Below are 24,126 nucleotides of genomic sequence, written 5' to 3' on the forward strand. Positions count from 1 at the left end.
AATGATAAAAGCAAGCTTCAACATAGGCGAGGCTGGATTTCTTTCTTTTGCCATGGGTGTGACATCTCTTTTGTCTTTGGGTGACTCACTTTTCAGCGGTGAACAGTGGGAGAAATGAGAAAGGAGTGGCCCTGGCAAAGCCTTGCAGACAGCCCGATGTACAGGGAGACGGCTTCAGGCTCATGGACAGCCAAGGAATTCTAAAAGCACACTGACCACGTTTACTATTTTTTAGTAGAGACGGGATTTCACAGTGTTAGCCAGGTTGGTCTCGATCTCCTGACCTCATGATCTGCCCACCTCGGCCTCCCAAAATGCTGAGATTACAGGCGCGAGCCACCGCGCCCGGCCCTGACCACGTTTTCAAACACACTTATTGCTAGTCTCACAATAAGGCCAAGACCAGTGCAATATCTAAAAGAGGCTGGACAGCCACAGCGAGGATAGTGGTATGGCCTTTGCTCAAGGATGACATGCAAATTGGTGAAGTGTTCCATTTTTTTAAATTTTTTTAAAAAAGGAGATTCTCTTGGTCATTACCTTTGCTGCGTAACTCCACATCTCAATCCGGTCATTAAGGCGCTTTTTGCATTCAGGCTGTAACCTCACCCGCTTATCCTCCAGTGCTTCCATGAGACAGGACATTTCTGTGGGAGGAAACGAATAATAAGAAGAACCTGAAACTGTACAGAATAGAGAAATTTCGGTACAGATGGGGAAAAGGGTACACAACCACCAGAGAATTCAGATCTGTAGGCTCAACAAAGTTAAATATATACTAGGAAACTTGAGCCAGGATCCAACAATGGAGAGAAATGATATGTAACCTCCAGGGTTGGCGTCCAAAGCCTCTCTTAAAACCTCCTTATTTTTAGAGCCAGGTGTGGTGGCAAACACCTGTAATCCCAGATACTTGGAAAGCTGAGGCAGGAGGATCCCTTGAGCCCAGGAGTTTGAGACTACAATATAGTAAGACCTTGTTTCAAAAAATTAAGACGAAAACAGGCTGGGCATAGTGGCTCATGCCTGTAATCCCAGCACTTTGGGAGGCCGAGGTGGGTGGATCACTTGAAGTCAGGAGTTTGAGACTAGCCTGGCCAACATGGCAAAACCCTGTCTCTACTCAAAAAATACAAAAATGAGCCAGGCATGGTGGTGGGCGCCTGTAGTCTCAGTTACTCAGGACGTTACGGTGGGAAAATCACTTGAACCCAGGAGGCGGAGGTTGCAGTGAGCTGAGATCTATGCCACCACACTCCAGCCTGGGCGACAGAGTGAGACTCTGTCTCAAAAAAATAAATAAAAATAAAAACAAACAACTTCTATTAGTTTTATTGGGCACACGTGGCTTAAAAGGAACTCTCACACTTGCCTTGGCTCCCTCCTCACACAGAACCTGTCTGCTAAGTCCACTGTGGCCACCGGGGAAATGTATGAAGCTGGCTTCTAGTTTGGGCATCAGGAAAAGGACCATGATGATGACTTTAACTTCTGCTTCCCTAACAAATACCTCAACTCTCCCTGTTCATCAAATCTTTAGCTCCGGTCATGACGAGGTGAGTTCAAACTTGCAGGCTTATTCCTAAATTCATGATGCCATAAAGGCCTAGTTTTGGCATCACCCAGGTCCCCAGGGAATGTTGTCTATGACTGGGCTACAACTACAGACCATACAGACCACAGTAGCTGCAACTGATGTCTAAGAGGGAGTCTTCGCTCTTCCCAAGAGAGTTCAGACAGGATCAGAGTGAACATAGAGACTTACGACGTCCGCGGCCGGGGGTGATGGCTGCGCAGTGGTGTTTAATGTCCAGGGCACAAGCAGTATGAAGTACCGGGTCAACAAAGATGTCTGCTTTGCTTTCCTTCAGCATGTTTAACACTTCCTGGAAAGGGAGGGTCATTGCGGACAGAGCTTTTGAAGGAGAAATGCATCAGATCTGTTGTCTGTAAATACTTCATATACAAATAAAAAAGGGTGGAAATTTGAGGGCTAACAACAGAGACCACTTTGGGACAGGTTGCAAGGTGGTGATGATGTATAGAATGCAGAATTTAATTGAGTAACTACCTTTTAGGGATACAAAACTGTGTGTTTAAAAAAAGCAGGGGACTGTAAGTGACTATGACTATAAGATCAGATTTGGCTTTTTGGCATTCCCATATGTCATGTCATATCATTTTAAAATACCTAAATGTTAATATTTTTATTGGTGTGATACAATTACTGTGTTACTTTAAGAAATATGAAAACATGTGAAGTCTTAAAATCAGAGTAATATGCTACATTAAAATTCTCAATCAGGACTGGGGGTGGTGGCTCATGCCTGTAATCCCAGCACTTTGGGAGGCCGAGGTAGGAGTCTGAGACCCATGTGGGTAACATAGCAAGATCCCCACCTCTACAGAAAATTATTAAAAAAAAAATTAGCTGGGCATAATCGTGTGCCCTGTGGTCCTAGCCACAGGGAGGTTGAGGTGGGAGGATCGCTTGAGCCCAGTTTGAGGTCCAGTGAGCTATGACTGCACCACTGCACTCTATCCTGGGAGACAGAGTGAGACCCTATCTCAAACAAAAACAAAAACAAAAAAATCCCAATTAGATAAAGGCACATTTGTTTACAAAATGTTCTACTTTACCTCTGTTGTCCTCAGAAAGAAAAACAGAATGGACAGGGCATAACATCTACTACAAGAGCAGTTCTTATTTGTGTTTACAGATGTCCTGAATGAGAGGAATAGCAACATGACGCAACTGAAATCAACTCTGCAGATTCTCCATTTATACATAAAGGAACTATGGGAGGTAAAGATAGGCCAGAAATGTTTCCATAAATAAAAGTCAGCATGCTCCAGACAAGACTCTAGTCCCTATAAACAACAGTAAGAGAAATCAAAACCAAAAACCAAAGGCCAAATAGTATTCTAAAATCCTCCCCAAAGTTATATGGGATCATGTGATGATAAAGGAGGCAAAGGAAAATATACAGATCTAGCTTTCAACATTTTTAACAGACGAAAAAATTTGCACACAATATTCTCAATTATTTCATAATGATATCAATGAAATTCTTTTTTAAAAGGTTAATTTTGGCTGGGTGCGGTGGCTCACACCTGTAATCCCAGCACTTTGGAAGGCCGAGGCGGGCGGATCACGAGGTCAGGAGATCGAGACCATCCTGGCTAACACGGTGAAACCCTGTCTCTACTAAAAATACAGAAAATTAGTCAGGCATGGTGGCGGGCGCCTATAGTACCAGCTACTTGGGAGGCTGAGGCAGGAGAATGGCATGAACCCGGGAGGCGCAGCTTGCAGTGAGCCGAGATGGCGCCATTGCACTCCAGCCTGGGCAATAGAGAAAGACTCCATCTCAAAAAAAAAAAAAGATCAAGTATATTATTTCATTTTCAATTTTGCAAGATAATGTATGCTTAATGATCATATTTTGACAAAAAAAATTTTTTTTTTGAGATGGAGTCTCACTGTTGCCAGGCTGGAGTGCAGTGGTACGATCTCAGCTCACTGTAACCTCTGCCTCCTGGGTTCAAGCGATTCTTCTGCTTCAGCCTCCCGAGTAGCTGGGACTACAGGCATGCGCCACCACGCCCAGCTAATTTTCGTATTTTTAGTAAAGACAGGGTTTCACCATGTTGGCCAGGATGGTCTCGATCTCTTGACCTCGTGATCCGGCCACCTTGGCCTCCCAAAGTGCTGGGATCATAGGCATGAGCCACCGACCTGGCTGACAAATGTTTTTATATAACATTTCTGAAATGAACTAGTTTTAGTTTCATTGATTTCTATGAATGTGGAACACTTACTGATATATTGCTACTGGCATTTTGCTTTGGCATTACACTCACAATGTCTTTAAACAATGATCTAGTCATGGCGATGAGACATACTCATGTAATTAGTACATGTGAAAAGAATATTCACGGCCGGGCGCGGTGGCTCACGCCTGTAATCCCAGCACTTTGGGAGGTTGAGGCAGGCGGATCACGAGGTCAGGAGATCGAGATCATCCTGGCTAACACGATGAAACCCCATCTCCACTAAAAATACAAAAATTAGCCAGGCGTTGGCTGGGCGCAGCGGCTCACACCTGTAATCCCAGCACTTTGGGAGGTTGAGGCGGGTGGATCACGAGGTCAGGAGATCGAGATCATCCTGGCTAACACGGTGAAACCCCATCTCCACTAAAAATACAAAAATTAGCCAGGCGTTGGCTGGGCGCAGTGGCTCACACCTGTAATTCTAGCACTTTGGGAGGCCAGGGTGGGCAGATCACCAGGTCAGGAGATCGAGACCATCCTGGCTAACACGGTGAAACCCCGTCTCTACTAAAAATACAAAAAATTAGCCGGGCGTGGTGGTGGGAGCCTGTAGTCCCAGCTACTTGGGAGGCTGAGGCAGGAGAATGGTGTGAACCCGGGAGGCGGAGCTTGCAGTGAGATCACGCCACTGCACTCCAGGCTGGGTGACAGAGTGAGACTTCGTCTCAAAAAAAAAAAAGAAAAGAAAAGAATATTCACATTATAGGAGATAAGCAGTCAAGACCAAATGAAAGTTTGGTAAGAAGGAACAGCAAGAAAAGAGTGCTGGGCAGAAGGTTTAGATTTTTGGTTTTATTACCAAGGTAGGCAGACTACAGCATTAAAAGGAAGAAGAGGAAAAAAAAAATTAGAAAATGAAGTGAGGAAAATGAGGTGACGGTGGTTACCTTTTTACACAATTCTGTTTTGATCTTGAGCAGATTGACCTTGAGGCACTCCTCCACCTGACCTGTCTGCTCTTGGGCTGCTGCTTCTTCAGCACATAGACTGGAGATCTGTTCAGGAGATACAAAAAACAAAGCCACCCCACTGAGCACAGAAATGAACTGAATTTCTTTTTTGTTTTGTTTTGTTTTTTGAAACAGAGCCAAGCTCTGTCGCCCAGGCTGGAGTGCAGTGGTGTGATCTTGGCTCACTGCAACCTCTGCCTCCCAGGTTCAAGTGATCCTCCTGCCTCAGCCTAATGAGCAGCTGGGACTACAGGCGCATGCTACCATGCCTGGCTGATTTTTTTTTTCTTTTTTTTTAGACAGAGTCTTGCTCTTGTTGCCCAGGCTAAAGTACAATGGCACGATCTCGGCTCACCGCAACCTCCGCCTCTCGTGTTCAAATGCTTCTCCTGCCTCAGCCTCCTGAGTAGCTGGAATTACAGGTATGTGCCACCACGCCCAGCTAATTTTGTACTTTTAGTAGAGACAGAGTTTCTCCATGTTGGTCAGGCTGGTCTCAAACTCCTGATCTCAGGTGATCGCCCACCTTGGCTTCCCAAAGGGCTGGGATTACAGGGCATGAGCCACCGCAACTGACCTGATTTTTGTATTTTTAGTAGAGATGGGGTTTCGCCATGTTAGCCAGGCTGGTCTCGAACTACCTTGGCCTCAGGTGATCCTCCTACCTTGGCCTCCCAAACTGCTGGGATTATAGGTGTGAGCCACTACACCCGGCCCGAACTGACAGTTTCAAAAGCAGTTGAGTCCAGTGATTCCAATCAGCTCTGGACCCCGCAGGATCTGTGACCCCTCTTCACTGGCCTACTGCTGTTTTACAAGCCATGGGCAGTAGCACTGCTATCACCAGAACCCTTGGTCTCTAAACATGTCAGTTTGATGATCCTCCCACATCTGTGCCAGGGCTCATCTCAAACAGTTTCCTGGTGGGTTTTATGCTCCTCCTCCTGTATTGGATGCCAGGCTTCATTCTTCACAAGGACTGGCACACACAGTGGAAAATCAATAAATGTCATATCTTTACGCTGTCAACACTGAAACTTGAGTCAGATCTCAGGACTTGTCAAAAAGGCGGCTGCTACTTGATTCCACAGGAGCAAGGTTATATATAACCAGATAAAATACGAAAAGCAAACACTTGACATTCACATAGGTTCAGGGTCAAACCAGACTCACAACTTCAAAGTGTGCACACGTGCGTACCTGCACATACACGCACAGATACACAGGAGTTGAGAAACATAGCCCACAGCAAAGACAAAAACATTAACTTTCTTTGGACAGTTTTATGAGTGAGCTTTTTTGTAACGGCTTTTGTTATGCGCTCCTGAAATTAACACATGTTGAACACGGCTCTCCACAAAGCCTTTTCTAGCTAAGAAGTACAATAATTTCCAAAGATGGGCACTTCCTTAGAGCCATTACAGAACTACTTTTTTTTTTTTCTTTTGTTGAGACGGAATCTCGCTCTGTCGCCCAGGCTGGAGTGCAGTGGTACGATCTCGGCTCACTGCAAGCTCTGCCTCCTGGGTTCATGCCATTCTCCTGCCTCAGCCTCCCGGGTAGCTGGGACTACAGGCGCACGCCACCAGGCAGGGCTAATGTTTTTTTTTTTTTTCAGTAGAGACGGGGTTTCACCGTGTTAGCCAGGATGGTCTCGATCTCCTGACCTCATGATCCACCCACCTCAGCCTCCCTAAGTGATGAGATTACAGGGGTGAGCCACCACGCCCGGCCTTTTTTTTTGAGACAGAGTCTTCCTCTGTTGCCCAGGCTGGGGTGCAGTGGCATGATCTCAGCTCACTGCAACCTCCGCCTCCCGGGATCTCAGCTCAATGCAACCTCCGCCTCCCAGGTTCAAGCGATTCTCCTGCCTCAGCCTCCTGAGTAGCTGGGATTACTGGTGCGCGCCACCACGCCTGGCTAATTTTTTGTATTTTTAGTAGAGACAGATTTCTCCATGTTAGCCAGGCTGGTTTCAAACTCCTGACCTCAGGTGATCCACCTCCTTGGCCTCTCAAAGTGCTGGGATTACAGGCCTGAGCCACCGTGCCCAGCTGGAAGTACTTTTATCTTTCTGGCAAGTCTTGGGTTTACCATCCAGAATAACGAGAAGGAAGAACAAATTTACAGAGAGCTATAATGAAAGAACACCCTTGTTCAACAGAGAAATATGGAACAACGCTTTAGAGTGTCAGGACTAACGCCAAGTTGAATTCAGTGTTACAGAGAACAGGAATGCAGACCATGGAGAGCCCTAGAAGATGGCCTTCAATTCACCAGATCATTCACGGCTGAAAGGAGAGAAAGTAAACAACTTTTCTCCAATGGAAACTTCTCTGAGCAGCTCTGTGCGTAACCACTTTTGCATGCAAATCCCACCTCGTCTGAGCAGTGCAGCTGGAGCTGAGGATCCAGGCGGTAGTCCAGGGCGGACTCCTGGATAATGATTCGGATCTGGTCTTCGCAGTCTGAAGACAGGCGCTGCATGTGACAAAGGGAGGATACATGGGCTGATCAGAAAACGAAGCTTTTATACAAAAGCAGGACATGAAAAAAACCAAAAAACAACAACAAAAAGAACAAGAAAAAACAAAACGTCTGTTTTTGATCTGGCCCCTTAGCCCCCCAGGTTTGGGAAGATATGAAAAAGGTCTTGGGAAAACGGGAGCAAGCTAGGGATTTCAAAAGAGAAAATTCCCAGGGACAGAGGCTCCATAAATACACCTTTGTGGACAGCCCAGGCCAGTTTACCTGGTCAGCATATCTCAGCTTGAGGCAAGAGATGACTTGTCCTTCTAATTCTGAATCATCCTTGGCCTTAGTCAGGATACCGTGACAGAATTTAGGAATGTCAGCTTTACAGGCTTTTCTTAGCATGGGGTTTAAGCGGTAATCTACAGTAGAAAGCAGTGAGCATGTGACAAAACATTCCACCTGATTCACACATTTTTAGATATCCACCTTCCTAAAGGGAGCATATTATGTCAATGACCATGACTACAACCATGGATTTATCTATTCAATAAACACTTACTGAGCTGCTCTCACTACACTTTTTAATCAGCAATATGACTTAGTTAACGAGTACTTCTGGAGGTCCTCAGGAATCTTTCTACCCTGTGGGGTTTTGTGGGGACTCCAATACTCTAAGGAGTCCTCAGAAAAATCAAGGGGACATCAGCAACCTTCCCCATAACAGATACTTTTGAGAACACTGAAAAAGAAATACAATATCCAACTCACTGTGACCATTAACTTAAGAGGTCTTCCAACCCAGAGGTGAAATGTTTCTGTTCTGAACCAGATTACCCGTACATTCTCCTGGAACACTCATGAAGTTTTATTGAATTTCTAGATTTTTCTTTCCAAGGATTGCCGGCCCTGATTCCTTCTGAATGTTCTTTAAGGGCAGTTTCTGGTTCTTGTGGCCTCCTCTGTCCCCTGCCTCTCCCTCCTTTTTTCTGGATGCTCCTCAAAGGAGGAAGTCCTCCTGCTCACACTCAGACTCCTCCCTTAAATTCCCAGGCAAACAAAGCCCTGGGAGTCTGAGTAGGTCACTCTACAGCCACTGAATTCCTTTTCAGATACCCCACAGGGCCAGGAGAGCCAAGCCAAGATCTTACCTGTGTTCTGGGTGATCTGGCGCTTGGTTATCATCTGTTTGCATTTGGGATCCATCAATTCACTGTTTTTATTTTGCTTCAAGCACTGCAACATGGTTTTAGAATCTGCTTCTGGACAGAACCTCTGCAAAGAAACAGTTTTATAAAAACAGCTATCTAAATATGGCGATTAACTCTATCTGCGACCACTTTTATTTTTCTGGAGACGGAGACTCGCTGTGTCACCCACGCTGAAGTGCAGTGGCACGATCTCGGCTTACTGCAACCTCCGCCTCCCAAGTTCAAGCGATTCTCCTGCCTCAGCCTCCCGAGTCAGCCTCCTGAGTAGGGGGGATTACAGGCATGTGTCACCATGCCCCGCTCATTTTTGTGTGTTTTTTTTTTTTTTAGTAGAGACGAGGTTTCACCGTGTTGGCCAGGCTGGTCTTGAACTCCTGGTATCAGGTGATCCACCCGCTTCGGCTTCCCAAAGTGCTGGGATTGCAAGCATGAGCCACCACGCCTGGCCACCGTTTTTTTTTTTTTTTAAAGGCTAGTCAAGTGAAGCAACAGGAATGTAGAACAAATAAATCTGTAAGTAGCTGTGATCAATTAGTTGTAAACAGCACTGCACTTGGACCAGCCTGTGATCACCCTTAACATCCATCCGAAAGCTGATGAAAGCAGCAGCCTGAAGGCATCACGTGGTACAAGAGGAGCAGGTAGGCCTGAACCAATACCCCACCCCAACTTCCCCTTTCTTACTTATTCTCTACTATTTCTCACCTTTCTTTCTACTGCCTCACTGGTTCTTCTACAGGATTGGTTCCCTATCTAGAGGGTGATGTTAAGTCTGATGGCATCTCAGGAACTTACTTATTGTTTAAGCATGAATGTAACACTGTACCAGGTGGCTGTACAGCCCTCAAGCCCTACCTACCCAACTCTAGTGGGAAAACCTAGGAATTCTCCACTAACCAATGTGAACAAGGATGTGGGGTAAGGACCCATTTGGTTCGTCTTAACTAAAGGGCTATAATCCTACCAAGCAGTAAAGGGCTAGGGTCCTGTACACCTATTGCTGTCCTTTAAGTCAGGGATCAGTTGTGGACTAGTAATAAACTCCATATCTGTTCTGCTAATCCTCAAGTCTTCAAGTGTCACAGTGTCTGATAAACTCTGGTTGAGACACTTGAGCATTAAGCCTCTCTTCCTAATTCTGTTTCTAGTTCTCTAAAGCGTGTGATTGTAATCTGCTGACATCTTGTTATGGAGACATGGAATGCTCGCTGACTTTTAGAAAATTTTCCAAAGCTCTCTCACATCAGAGCCTGACATTTCCATTTTTACATATGACTCAATTTCATTAGGCCAGTGAAAAAGACTTACACTGTAACTTTCAAAATTCTCTCTGGAATTTGATAGTGTAAAAAGTAGCATTTTACTTTAAAGGAAAGCTGAAATAAAAGAGCTAGAACCTTTAAGTTTAAAAAAAAATTTTTTTTTTCTTTTTTGAGACAGAGTCTTGCTCTGTCACTCAGGCTGGAGTGCAGTGGCATGATCTCAGCTCACTGCAGCCTGCGCCTCCCGGGAGCGATTCTCCTGCCTCAGCCTCCTGAGTAGCTGGGACTACAGGCATATGCCACCACACCCAGCTAATTTTTGTATTTTTAGTAGAGACGGGGTTTCACCGTGTTGGCCAGGCTGGTCTCGAACTCCTGACCTCAGGTGATCCTCCGCCTTGGCCTCTGAAAGTGCTGGGATTACAGGCGTGAGCCACCGCACCCGGCCGAACCTTGAGTTTAATGTATGTGTGGCGAGATCAAGGAATCGACACCTACGTACTCAGGTCAGCCCTGCTGCAGGGAATATCTGCTGGAGGAGGGAATGAAGCAAAACAACCTGTGGAACAGAAAAATCTTCTGAATGTGCCAGATGGACGATCAGGACACTAGATGGTGACTTTTTCAGTATAGCTACCATTAATCATCCTCAAACCCAATCATTTATTTATTGCACATCCATTTACTTGTGCCTCAGGTCAAAGCGAGGTCAGTTATCCCAGCTCTGTGGTTTCCAAACTTGAGCCTGCATCAGAACCCCCTAGGGAGGCCGTAAAGGCAGTCTTCGTGCTCTACTCCCAGAGTTTCTGATTCAGCAGATCTGGAGGGGGGTCCAGGAACCCGCAGACTCCCAGGGGGAGCTGCTGCTGCTGCTCGTCTAGGGACCACACTTTGAGAAAGCTGAGCCTGAGGAAGTCGCTGCCATTATTTGTGCTTTGTTGTTTTGTTGTTCATCCGTGCTCAGCCCAATTGGTGTCGGCTCCTCACCTTTATCATCTGCTTGCAGACCCTCATGAGGGTGTAGTCTAGCTCTGGGTCCATCATCTCTGTCTCCTGCAGCTTAAATACTTTCTGGTGGCAGCGGGTGCTTAGCTGCTTCTTGTTTTCTTTCAGACATTCAATAATCTATGGCAAAAGAGTTATAGTCAAGTTGAGAGATGTCAGAGACTGCTCATCCATGTGTTCTGATTGAAGCATTCAGCTCCACTGTGCCTCCCATTTCTTTATCCATTTCTCATTCCCAGGCAATAGGAATCAGGACTTCCTTACCAAAGATAAGGATTTACAACCTTACAGCTGACAGCAAACCCAACTAGATAAAAACTCAGGATGACTGGCAGGCTGTGCTGGAGTCTAAGGAAAAGAAACACACCCAGGATTTCTGGTTTCTTCTGCCTTCCAGAGCTGCTCCTTGTCCACATTCGTTTTGGAGCACACAATAGGCTCTCTGCATTTTCCCAGAGCAACAGCTCCAACTAGACAGTGGGCACAAACCAGGAGGTTCAATTCAACCCACTATTTACCACCTGAGAAAGACTACTGGATGCTAGATATGAATCAGACCCAATTCTCAGCCTGATAAATTCACAGCTACACATGGCAAACTTATGTAAACAAGTAACTATGATTAAAAAAAGATGAGTTATCACTCAAAATACAAAGCATAAAGTGTCATAAGATGAATTTTAAGGTAGTGAATTAAGTATATCCTGAAATCTTCCCTTCCCTAAACCTTTAGATATCATGAAAAGAAAGAAGGAAAGCAGATGGGAAGGTGCAGCAGCTGGGGCTATCGCAGGAAGCCATAAGACTTCCGGGAAATCCTCAAGGCATGGCCAAGAATCACTAACTAGTTGAGGAACACTAATATCATAAGAAAGATGATAAATAAAATGAACCAAGGAGTCAAAAACTGAGGGAAAGGGGTAATAGAGCAATCAAAACAGAATTTTAAAATATATTTAAAATCCTCAGAACAACACAGAAGACAACAGTAAATAAGAATCAAGAATAGGTAGTTATGAAAAGAAGCAATGAGAAAGCTAGGAAATGAAAAACAAAACTTGATTGGTGGTCTCCCAGAGCAGAATGGACAAAGCTGAAGAATAAATTATATGCTGGGAAAGAGAACTGAGGAGTTACCTAAAATGTAGTACAAAGAAATGAAAAGTACCAAAGAAAAAGTTAAAGAGACATGGAAGACGGACTCAGATGCTCCAATTGTCTAACAGGAGTTCCAGAAGGAAGGAAAGGGAAAGCAGTATGTGAAAGAGCAAGGACTGAGAATGTCCCAGAACTGAAGGAAGACATAGATTGTGAGATTGAAAGAGCCAAGCGGAAACACACACAAAACAAAAACCATACCTAACCACATCACACTGAAATTACAGATCATTACAGACAAAGAGAAGACTCTAAAACCTATCAGAAACAGATAAACTACAAAGCAATGAGACTTAGATTGACATCAGACTTTGCATCAGCAACAGTCTGATACAAGAGGACAATGAAGTAATTATCTCAAAGGTTGAAGCCCCATGGCAATGCCCTTAACTAGAAGAGGTAGCCGAGTAGTAAGAGAACATTTTTTTAAAAATCACTTGTTTGTACTTCACTCCTGGCAATTCTGGATACGGTCCTGTTTCTGTGTATTAAAAAAAAGTGTCCTAGGTGATTCTGATGTGACGTCTAGTTAAGAACTTCTGTGCAATGGGAACACAGTGAAGTAATGGTTAATTTTGGAGGTGCAGAGCATTGAGAATGCTACAGAGGAGGCGGCATCTGAAGGATCATTAGGAGTTTACTAGGCAGACAAGGTAGGGAAGGATGAGGTAACCTGAAAGAGGGAAGAAAATGAATTAGAGAGGAGTGCAGGTGAAGAACTCAGGGAAACGCAGCCTGATGTAGCTTAAGAGGGGATGATTAGGTTGGAAGGGATGAGATGGGTCCTGTCTCACCACCAAAGAATTCATGACTAAAATGTTACCTTCTTATGGGCACCAGCTTTTGAAAAAATATTAAATATTACCTTCACATTACTTTTACAATTAGAAAAGCAAAAAGTTACCTGAGCGTTGCCATATTGCACAGTGGAACAGTAGTTTTTGATGTCACTCTTGCAGGCTTCATACAGATCTGGCTCCAGGCGTATGTCCTCCGTCTGCACGAAGGAGCCAGTGTGGAAAGATGAGCTTGGTTTAGACTGGAGATGTCATGTGTTCTATAGACTTATTTGTTGACTGCATCTTGTCTAGTGACCCTGGCTTCTACATAGCAAAGTGGCCTTGCAGCAAGAGAATCAGGCTTTACTTTCAATTCTGTCACCAACTAGCTGCATGGCCTTGGACCTTCTTTGCAAAACAGAATGCCAAGTCTACCTTGAAACACCTTATTTAGTCTTTCACAGGACTGCTGAGATGTGAAAATCACTTTGGAAAGTCAAAACCATTATATAAATGTAGAGTTCTACTTTTATTATTACTTTAATGAAAGAGCTAGGCTCAAAGTTAGGGAACCAAATCTTCCAGCTTGAAATAAGTCTCTCTTTTTTTTTTTTTTTTTTTTTTGAGACAGAGTCTCACTCTGTCACCCAGGCTGAAGTACAGTGGCACCATCTCAGCTCACTGCAACCTCCATGTCCTGGTTCAAGTGATTCTCCTGCCTCAGTCTCTAAAGTAGCTGGGATTACAGGTATGTGCCACCACAGCTGGCTAAGTTTTGTATTTTTAGTAGAGATGGGGTGTCGCCATGTTGGCCAGGCTGGTCTTGAATTCCAGACCTCAAGTGATTTGACCGCATTGGCCTCCCAAAGTGCTGGAATTACAGGCATGAGCCACCTCGCTGGCCTAAGTCTCTTTTAGTACAGGCAGGGTTTCATCTCGCTGGCCAGGCTGGTTTTGAACTCCCGACCTCAGGCGATCCACCTGCCTCGACCTCCCAAAGTGCTGGGATTACCAGCATGAGCCACCGCATCCGGCCCCTGAGGACATTACTGATACAGTGATTGGATCACATGCTTAGTTAGAGCCTGTCTTACAGCTGGACTTCCAGTTATATGTGGGAAGAAAGGTTTTATCATTCAAAATCAAAAGAATGACACAGGAAGCTAATGGTCGTATGGTAAAACTTTTGCACAGGACTTCAAGTCTTAACCATCACAGTAGTGGATAAAATGCCTCCCCCTTGCCCTGGCCTCTCCCCAGCTTTCCAAGCCCTGGCCCACTGTGGTTTCGGGGAGCAAAAGCTGGGAGGCATTACCATCTCCAGCTCCTCCACGCGGAGCTGCCTGCGGCACTTCAGGGACACCCTGTGCTCCTTGGCTTCCTGCAGAGTGTCGTTGCGCACGGTCGTGCTCAGGCAGATCACCACGTCCACCCTGCAGATGAAAGGAGAAGCTTGAGGCTGGCTGGGGGCACACAAGGGCAGATGGCCTGACAGCCGGGCTGGGGGCGGTCACACCATTAAGAATTCAAGATGCCTTTTTGGGGAATATCTTTCCTGTAAGGCTCACCGGTTTTTTTTTCAGGGTGCTAAAAGCTGCAATTTGACTGTGGGTGTCATGAAAGGCAGGCAGCAGCACGAATGCTGACTACATTCCTGATGGAAAGGGAAGCCAGACAGGGCATATGTGTGCAAGGACAGTTCAACATCTGTGTTAAAAACATGTGACCACAGAGGAATACTGCTCTTAACTCTAGGGCTGTACCTTTGACCTACTGTGAAACTCACTCCTGAAAGGTAGAGAAACCTGAGCAAACTGGGAATTTGGTTTATATGAGAGCAAGTGTTCTAGAAATGGCCCTTTCAAAGAGCAACATGGAAGAATTTGGGCAGTCACGCTGAAAAAGCTTATCAGTTTCCTCATTAAGACTTCATTCTTAAATGAATAAAGATTCTGTTTCTTCACGAAATATCTAACCCAATACAAAAACTGCTGCATCTTAGATGAGATGACATAACGGGATGACGCAGGGAAGTCAGTTCGCCTCTTTCACTCACACTGCACCCTGCTTCTCTAAGTACAAAATCCAACCCTACTTCATCAGTTAGATGGCCTGACCTGGAAAAATTAAAAATGCTCCTTTAGCCTATGGGACCTCCATGTGAGAACTACCATCGCCAGATGCTCTGTCCAGACAGTCCGAGTGTTTGCCACGCTAATCAAAGGAGAGACGTGGGAGGCCTCCAGGGCTAACCCCACCAGGCAGCAGGAGGGCTGCCTGACATCTCGCATACTCATTCCTCAGCTAAGAGGGACTTCGGGAAAGTGGAATGAAACAACTACAAGCTACATACTTCTTTTTTATGTTTGGGCAAAGCTTCAACACGTCCTCCTTGCAGGCCATTTTAAACTTGTAAGAAAACCGAAAATCCTTCATCTGCACCTGAAAGGTGAAGAGAAGGAAAGTCAGAAGTTTTGTGGCAACCTGTGGTCAGTAGTGGTAGGGGGCACTTTTTCATATAGCTCTCACAAGCCTGTTTACAAGACCCTGCATGGCTTGCCCCACACCTGAGACATCATGACCTGCTCATCTCTCCAGTACTCCCCCTACAACAGGCAGGCTTCCTTTCTTCCTTCCCTCCCTCCCTCCTTCCTTTCCTTCCTTCCTTCCCTTCCTTCCATCCTTCCCTCCTTCTTTCCTTCCCTCCCTCCTTCCTTCCTTTCCTTCCTTCCCTCCCTCCTTCCTTCCTTTCCTTCCTTCCCTTCCTTCCATCCTTCCCTCCTTCCCTCCCTCCTTCCTTCCTTTCCTTCCTTCCCTTCCTTCCATCCTTCCCTCCTTCCCTCCCTCCTTCCTTCCTTTCCTTCCTTCCCTTCCTTCCATCCTTCCCTCCCTCCTTCCTTCCTTTCCTTCCTTGCTTCCCTCCCTACTTCCTTCCTTTCCTTCCTTCCTTCCCTCCTTCCTTCCTTCCCTCCCTCCTTCCTTTCTTCCATCCATCTATCCATCCATCCATCCTAAATAAAAATAGGACATATATTTGAAAAAAAAAAATTTTTTTTTTTTTTTAATAGACAGAGCCTCTCTCGTCATCCAGGCTGGAGTGCAGTTGTGCGATCTCGGCTCACTGCAACCTCTGTCTCCCGGGTTCAAGTGATTCTCCTGCCTCAGTCTCCCAAGTAGCTGGGATTACAGGCACCCGCCATCACGCCTGGCTAATTTTGTATTTTTTGTAGAGACAGGGTTTCACTATGTTGGCCAGGCTGGTCTCAAGTTCCTGACCTCAGGTGATCAGCCTGCCGCAGCCTCCCAAAGTGCTGGAATTACAGGCGTGAGCCACCACACCCGGCTGGAAAAAATGATTTTTTTGTTGTTGTTGTTGAGATGGAATCTTCCTCTGTTGCCCAGGCTGGAGTGCAGTGGAGATCTCAGCTCACTACAACCTCCGCCTCCCAGGTTCAAGCAATTCTCCTGCCTCGGCCTTTGAAACAGCTGGGATTACACGTGTGTGCCACCATGCGCGGCTAATTTTGTATTTTCAGTAGAGATGGAGTTTCACCATGTTGCCCAGGTTGGTCTTGAATTCCTGGCCTCAAGTGATCCACCCACCTCGGCCTCCCAAAGTGCTGGGATTACAGATGTGAGCCACCATGCCTGGCTGGAAAAAAATGACTTTTAACAGAACATTAGAGGTGCTCTGATGTTCCAAAAAAGGAAAGGATTCAGTCAACATCCAGGCAGCTATGATGGGATATCGGCAGCCAGGTGTCACTGACCAGCTGGAAGTGGGTGACTCCGATGGCACACTTCTCGTTCATGTCCTTCTGGTGTTTGTTCTGTATCAGACACTCCATCAGGTCCCCAGAGTCTATCTGGTTATCTGCCACATCCTGGGGAAGACAGCATGCATTTACACTTCACTGGTAACAATTAATGAACAAAACTTGTAGCCCAGTCCGAAACAAATGCAAGCAGGGTTGATTCTAGAAGCCCTCACAAAAAAAAGACACACCATAAATTGTAATCAAAATAAGCCTGAAGAATCACAATGGTATACATTCAGTGGCATAAAACTGACACAGCACTGTGTTCCGTATGAGACAAGAATATATGCTTTTTTTTTCACTTTCCGAAAAACAGCTGGCTTTTGGGATAGTATCTAACATAGCCTCCCAACTGTCAGATCCTAAAGGTTCCTGGGTATGTTTCACTCCCACAATTTAAGTAGTTCAGTAAATGAATATGAAATAATCAGAATTCACTCAATATTGAGGTACTAGGAGACAGTTGGAAGGAGGAGCCACTATTACTGCTAACAATTCCTGGGCTGATGCTAACAATTCCTAGGCTGATGTACTGGAATCAACCCTGCATACTAATGGGGGTTTCCCTGTTCCATCTCTTCTTAAAAAAGGCAACTCAGTAACTGCTGCTAGCCACATACCTGCTTTTACCTACAAAAGCTAATCAAACACAGGTTCCAGGATGGTAGCATCTCTCTCTCGAGCTTGTTTACTTTTTCTTTTTTCTTTTTTAGACTGGGTCTCACTCTGTTGCCTAGGCTGCAGTGCAGTGGCACAATCACGGCTCACTGTAGCCTCGACCTCCTGAGCTCAAGTGATCCTCCCACCTCTGCCGCCTAGGTAACTGGAACTACAGGTGTGTACCACCACGCCCAACTAATTTTTTCTATATTTTGTAGAGACAGTTTTGTCATGTTGCCCAGATTTTCATGTCTTGAAATCCTGGGCTCAAATGCTCCTCCTTGGCTTCAAAGTGCTGGGATTACAGGTATTGGCCACCACACCCGGCCTGTTTACATTTTTAATTTTAACTTGTCAAAGCTGGCTAACACTCAAGAGTAATACATGCTGAAGACAGCGATGAGTCTGAGATACTCAGGGGAGAGTCCCTGTCAATTTATTTCTGTTTTTAACCCTTGCTCCTCCAGACATCACTTACGTGGCAGAAGTTCTGAATTATGGGCTCACAGGCTCTCATCAGCAAGGCTTCTATTTGAATATCCTGTAGAAGATTAAATATATCAATACTTCTGCTTTAGAAAGACCCAGGGTGGAGGACGAGCAGTTTCTCTTTCTGCATCAGTAATATCTGATGGGCAAATAATCTAATACATACTTTAGGAAACGATTCTAGTATTTGAAGTAGCTAGCCCCAGAATAAATATAGAACTGCTCCTCCGTTATATTTTGAAAGGCAAATTTTTAGAGACATATTCCCTTTCGGCCTGAACAAATGAGAAGGCAGAATTAAGAAAAGTGAGGTAAAAACACACGTAGCAATAACATTAGAGAATGCAAAGCCTTTGGAGATTTTCCCAAAATGCTAAGTAGTTCAAAATGAAAACAGGGTAACGGATATCCATCTTCAGTTTATAAGCTCGTAAGCCAGAGCACTGCCCTCAAAGCAGATGCCAAACCACTGTTTCTGGGGAACACATACTAATAATGCCTTTAAACAGAGAAACCCGTGCAACACTAGCTCCTGAAAAAACACCTTCCTTTAAAGGGCTATACACCCAGACTGCTCTCATAAGTCCATGATGACAATGATAATGTGAGAGGAGATGACAAAATGAGAGAAGGCAATGAACTTCTGAAAACTAGAAAGCAAAAAAGAACTGGCTGAGAAATGTAATTTTACATTATGACAATTCAAATAGAGTCCTAAAAGGTTTAAGGTAAAATGGTGGTTCCCCACTTCTCTGATTTCTGGCCCCACAAAATAACTTTAACATGTTTAGCTGCCCTCCTCTGTATTTCTAAATAACATCCCAGTGCTTTATGAGGGTTTCTAATCCCCCCTTTTTTTTTTTCTTTTTATTGAGACGGAGTCTGGCTCTGTGGCCCAGGTGGGAGTGCAATGGCACAATCTCGGCTCACTGCAACCTCCGCCTCCCGGGTTCAATATTTTTAATAGAGATGGGGTTTTACCATGTTGGCCAGGATGGTTTTGACCTTTTTTTTTTTTTTTTGAGACAGAGTCTTGCTCTGTTGCTCGGGCTGGAGTGCAGTGGCGTGATCTTGGCTCACTGGAAGCTCCGCCTCCCGGGTTCACGCCATTCTCCTGCCTCAGCCTCTGGAGTAGCTGGGACTACAGGCACCTGCCACCACATCTGGCTAATTTTTTTTTTGTATTTTTAGTAGAGACAGGGTTTCACCATGTTAGCCAGGATGGTCTCTATCTCCTGACCTTGTGATCCGCCCGCCTTGGGCTCCCAAAGTGCTGGGATTACAGGTGTGAGCCACTGCACCTGGCCTCTAATCCCATTTTTTAAATATTTTAGTGGGTTTCAGGATGGAACAGGGATAAACATACGTATTCAATCTTCCATGCTTAGCTGGAAGTCCTCAGCTTTTATGTTCTGAAACACACAAACATTACCAAATGACCTAACTAAAAGAGCGAGGGATGAGAGAATGGGAATGTGTAGATTGCTCTTGAATGTGAATGTGTAGATTGCTCTTGAATGTGACTGTGATGTAAAGTACTGCTGCTATTTTTTTTTTTTTGAAACAGAGTCTCCCCCCTGTTGCCCAGGCTGGAGTACAGTGGCGCAATCTAGGCTTACTGCAACCTCCGCCTCCCGGGTTCAAGTGATTCTCCTGCCTCAGCCTCCCAAGTACATGGCACTACAGGCGTGTTTCACCACACCCAGCTAATTTTTGTATTTTTAGTAAAGACGGGGTTTCACTATGTTCGGCAAGCTGGTCTCGAACTCCTGACCTCGTGATCTGCCCGCCTCGGCCTCTCAAAGTGCTGGGATTCAAGGCATGAGCCACCGCACCTGGCCGTACAGCTGCTATCTTAAGGGGGAAACAGAGGCAAGTCTAATGACTATGATAAATCTAATTTATGAAGAAAACCAAAGGGCTGTATAGAGTGTTGTTCTAGAGAAATGAGGGAAGGGGCTCACAAAGCAACACAATATACTTCTTTATAAAGCAAATATGGAAAATTTGATCAGGTTTCTTTTGATTGACAGAGAATCTGCACTCTCAGGAGTCTAGAAACAGTAGAATCAAACACAAAAGGCCAGGATGCTGGCAGCCACTCTCCTCCCGTAAGCTGCATACCACTTACCTCTGATTCTAACTCAGTGAGGTTGCCAACTATATCTCTACACTCCACCACCAAGTCATCCAGATGGTCCTGGAGGCACTCCAGCTCCTGAAAATATAAAGGCAAGCCACTGGCATTTATCAGTCACATACATGAACAAGGGAAGGAGAGATATCAGCGTCAAGACACTTCCCTTTTCAGTGGTCCTCCTTTCTCTTCTTTTTAAAACTACCTCACTGAACAGGACACAAAAGCTTTGTTTAATTCCCCAGACTAAGACTGTTGAAAAGATAATTACTTCATGTAGCAGGTTGGTTATGAGGGCCAAGTGGGCACAAGAGCCAAGCAAAGGCTGGGCACGATGGCTCAGGCCTTTGAACCCAGCACTTTGGGAGGCTGAGGTGGGCAGATCACCTGGGGTCAGGAGTTCGAGACCAGCCTGGCCAACACAGCGAAACCCTATCCCTACTAAAAATACAAAAATTACCCGGGTGTGGTGGTGGGTGCCTGTAATCCCAGCAACTCAGGAGGCTAAGGCAGGAGAATCGCTTGAACCCAGGAGGTGGAGGCTGCAGTAAGCCAGGATCGTGCCACTGCACTGCAGCCTGGGCAACAAGAGTGAAACTCCGTCTCAAAAAAAAAAAAAAGAGCTGTGCAAATCCCTCAGAAGACCAAATCTACAAGTGCAAGGAGAATCAATCTTCAAGTGTCCTCAAAGTCTAAAAACCTTATCAGGCCTTGATTCTATTTTAATCTGTGCTTTGATAATTTGTCACCTCTCATTTTAAATATGCACTTTAATAATGATCATCAGACAGATTCACAGTGAAGAGCACAGATTATTTCAAGACTCTTTATTGGCAAAGTAATTGGGAACCAGGGGTCTGGAACACAAGATACAACTGATAGCTCCTGCAAGTCAGATCTTGGATTCTAATTCCAGTATACATCAAAAGGGTCCTCTGAAGAAAAACAAGTGAACATACTAGGGTTTGGGTACCTAAAAGCTATCTTGTCTGGGCTTTGGAAACCGAGCTGGAGCTATCTGTAGCATTAGTCTATTACTATTCCTTCTAGAGGTTTACAGGTTTAGAGGTTTCAAGTATAATATCAGCTCACTTTCACAAAGCATATCAACGGCTATTTCTCAGCAAAGTGCTCTGTTAAAGGATCAAGTTTAACTTACTATTCTGCAAGAATCTCTCTGTTTCAGAATTAGAATGTGAGGGGAAGAGAGGAGTTGTAGGAATTATACAACAGCCAAAATGGAAGAAGAAGAAATAAAAAAGCTAAGGAAAATACCCCAAACTTTTGGGAGTAAAATAAATGGCTAAGAGAAAGATCCTATTAATAGAATCCTGGCTGGTCTCAGTGGCTCACACTTGTAATCCTAGCACTTTGGGAGGCCGAGATGGGTGGATTGCCTGAGCTCAGGAGTTCGAGATCAGCCTGGGCAACATGGTGAAACCCTGTCTCTGCTAAAATACAAAAAATCAGGTGGGTGTGGTGGCAGGTGCCTGTAATCCCAGTTACTAAGGAGTCTGGGGCATAAGAATTGCTTGAACCCGGGAGGCAGAGGTTGAAGTGAGCCGAGATCGTTCCACTGCACTCCAGCATGGGTGACAAAGCGAAACTGTCTCAAAATAAAAAAAAAAAGAATTCTTAAGTTTAGCTTCTCCATGACGGGCTGCAATGTAGTGCAGCTTTCTAAAGTTTACTTTACTCGGGGTTCTAAAGGAAACTATTTTCTGGGATTCCAAATCACCATATCCCTTGTTTCATTGGACAGAGGCAACAGAAAGCTCAACTATAAGCATTTTCTAACAATATACCCAACAGAATTGTAGCAGGCTCAGGAAACAGACTGCCGAACATGATAGTCCTATGCTCAACAGACCTGAGTAGGCAACCACGTTTCTCCTTTAAAATGTCCAGTTCCTGTACGTGTGACTTTTTCATACTGTACTTCCAGAGGGGGTTTTGTAGTGGTACAAATGAAACCAAGAAACCTGAGTTCACTCCTTGAGTATTTATGTGGCTTTAAACACGCAGCTATTCCTACTGCTGAGTATCCTGCATTCAGATGGAAGACAGCTAGCTTCCCACATGACCTGCAGTCATGCATCTTTCCTTCTTTCTCTTAAACTGGGACACAATCCTAAGGAGTCAATCACAGCACTCAGGGAATTCTTGGGGGCTGCTCCTTCCCTCTGCTTCCTAGATGGAGAGGCTATATAATGAACTGAACTGAATTTTAGGTAAGGAAATGTATACACTTAACTTCTCTGAGCTTCAATTTGTCAACCAGGTGAGAAAAAATTCCATTTCTACATGTTTTGTGGGATTGTTCTAGGGCATGCCCACTATTCATGCAGACCAGTACTCACATACGCACAGATTTACACCCTGCTTATCTCAAAAGGACTTAATGGAGAAAATGAATTAAAAATGAGTAAAATGAATAAAGATGAGAAACAAAAAGGAAAGGAAAATACATTAAGAGGATGTGAAATGGAGCCAGTAGTAAGCTTTCTACAAAAATGCCTACCATGAAATCTTATATACCTGTAAGAGGCAGGCCATACCTTCGGCTCTAGAAGTTTTAATAAGCAACAGGAAGAGGGAAAATAATCAATTACAAAATACAATAACCATAATGCAAACACAAACTCGCTGCCAACTATTCCTGATACAAAGACCAGAGAGAAAATTTTCCTGAGAATTTCTTCCAGAGAAAATATTGAATAATACAACAAATCACATCTGTAAGGTAAAGAGAGATGGATTTTATGGTGTTTGTACTCTGCATAAAATGTTAAACATTAACATCATCATTATTGTAGGACAAACAGAAAGCGATGTCACCTACCTGTCCAGTCTCTGTTTTCTCACTGCACCATTTTCCCAGATCAATCAGGCACTTATCCTGGAGGGCAGGATCCAGCTTGACATCCATGGCACGCTGGTGTAGGATCCTTTGGACTTCAGCTCGGCACTCCCGTGAGAGCTGCATGAGAAAAAATGAGCTAAATACTTGAAAGGTAACAAAACAAAAACACAAAGATATGAGATAAACCTGCTATGAGGAAACTAACAAATAACCCTGTATTTTATCTCCCAAATTTTATACCTCAAATATCTTCCAGAATAAAAATTAAATGTTGCGGCCAGGTGCGGTGGCTCATGCATGTAATCCCAGCACTTTGGGAGGTCGAGAAGGGCGGATCACCTGAGGTCGGGAGTTTGAGACCAGCCTGACCAACATGGAGAAACCCCGTCTCTACTAAAAATACAAAAGTAGCCAGGCATGGTGGCACATGCCTGTAATCCTAGCTACTTGGGAGGCTGAGGCAGAAGAATCGCTTGAACCTGGGAGGCGGATGTTGTGGTGAGCCGAGATTGCACTCCAGCCTGGGCAACAAGAGTGAACCTCCGCCTCAAAAAAAATAAAAAATAAAAATAAATAAATAAAAAAAATGTGCAAGAGGCTTCAAAAAGCCCATATCTTTAGAAATGCAATTATACATATTCAGCAGTTTCTAATATACTATATAAACAACATTCTTTTATGAGACTATCCTGATAAAAGTGAACTGGCTTCATTCAGACTAGGTTAGTTGGAAAGTTTTGTGTTTGTTGTTTTGCTTAGCAAAACTAATCTGTCAGTCTATGAACGCCATGTAGAAGGTCAGATCCAATTCAAGAGAGCATATACACTTGACTCAGGAGAAATGAGTTCAAATTGACCTAAATCAGAAAAAGCAGGAAAATGTAGATATAACATTATAAGACAAGACTGGACTCTTCTACATGAGCTATGAAGAATTAGCAGAGGGTAAAGCAGGTGAAAACTAATATTTTTCCAAGGGCCATGACAAAGCTGTTATTGACAGATACAGTTAGTCTCTCTTGCAAAAAAAGAAAAAAAAGCCAGCATACCTGGGGCAGGAGGGATGGAAAGTAACTGTTTAATGAACACAGGGTTTCCTTTTGGAGTCATGGAGTGTTTTCAAACTAGACAGACGTGATGACCACACAACACTGTAAATGTACTAAATGTCACTGAATTTTTCTCTTTAAAATGGTTAAGACCAGGAGCGGTGGCTCACACCTGTAATCCCAGCTCTTTGGGAGGCTGAGGCGGGCAGATCACCTGAGGTCTGGAGTTCGAGACCAGCCTGACCAATATGGAGAAACCCCATCTCTACTAAAAATACAAAAATTAGCCGGGCGTAGTGGCACATGCCTGTAATCCCAGCTAATCTGGAGGGTGAGGCAGGAGGCAGAGATTGTGGTGAGCCGAGATCGCACCACTGCACTCCAGCCTGGGCCAACAAGAGTGAAACTCCGTCTCAAAAAAAAAAAAAAAGGGTTA

The 24,126-nt window shown here is 44.6% G+C and overlaps 1 protein-coding gene across 2 annotated transcripts in view; it reads right to left on the minus strand.

Moving 5' to 3' along the window:
• GLG1 (golgi glycoprotein 1) overlaps positions 1-24,126 on the minus strand; it is a 154,674-nt gene that overhangs the window by 4,135 nt on the left and 126,413 nt on the right. For both annotated transcript variants that reach the window (XM_054534126.2, XM_054534127.2), the window contains 14 exons: positions 22,621-22,758; positions 19,773-19,859; positions 17,631-17,693; positions 16,445-16,558; positions 15,028-15,116; positions 13,990-14,107; positions 12,800-12,892; positions 10,720-10,857; positions 8,411-8,534; positions 7,539-7,681; positions 7,167-7,268; positions 4,725-4,832; positions 1,766-1,886; positions 541-647 (listed from right to left, as the gene is read on the minus strand). In XM_054534126.2, the coding sequence (XP_054390101.1) occupies positions 541-647; positions 1,766-1,886; positions 4,725-4,832; positions 7,167-7,268; positions 7,539-7,681; positions 8,411-8,534; positions 10,720-10,857; positions 12,800-12,892; positions 13,990-14,107; positions 15,028-15,116; positions 16,445-16,558; positions 17,631-17,693; positions 19,773-19,859; positions 22,621-22,758 (1,545 nt within the window). The remainder of the gene's footprint in view (positions 1-540; positions 648-1,765; positions 1,887-4,724; positions 4,833-7,166; positions 7,269-7,538; positions 7,682-8,410; positions 8,535-10,719; positions 10,858-12,799; positions 12,893-13,989; positions 14,108-15,027; positions 15,117-16,444; positions 16,559-17,630; positions 17,694-19,772; positions 19,860-22,620; positions 22,759-24,126) is intronic.

This window comes from Pongo abelii, chromosome 18 (assembly GCF_028885655.2).
Source record: "Pongo abelii isolate AG06213 chromosome 18, NHGRI_mPonAbe1-v2.0_pri, whole genome shotgun sequence".
Taxonomy (NCBI): Eukaryota; Metazoa; Chordata; class Mammalia; order Primates; family Hominidae; genus Pongo; species Pongo abelii.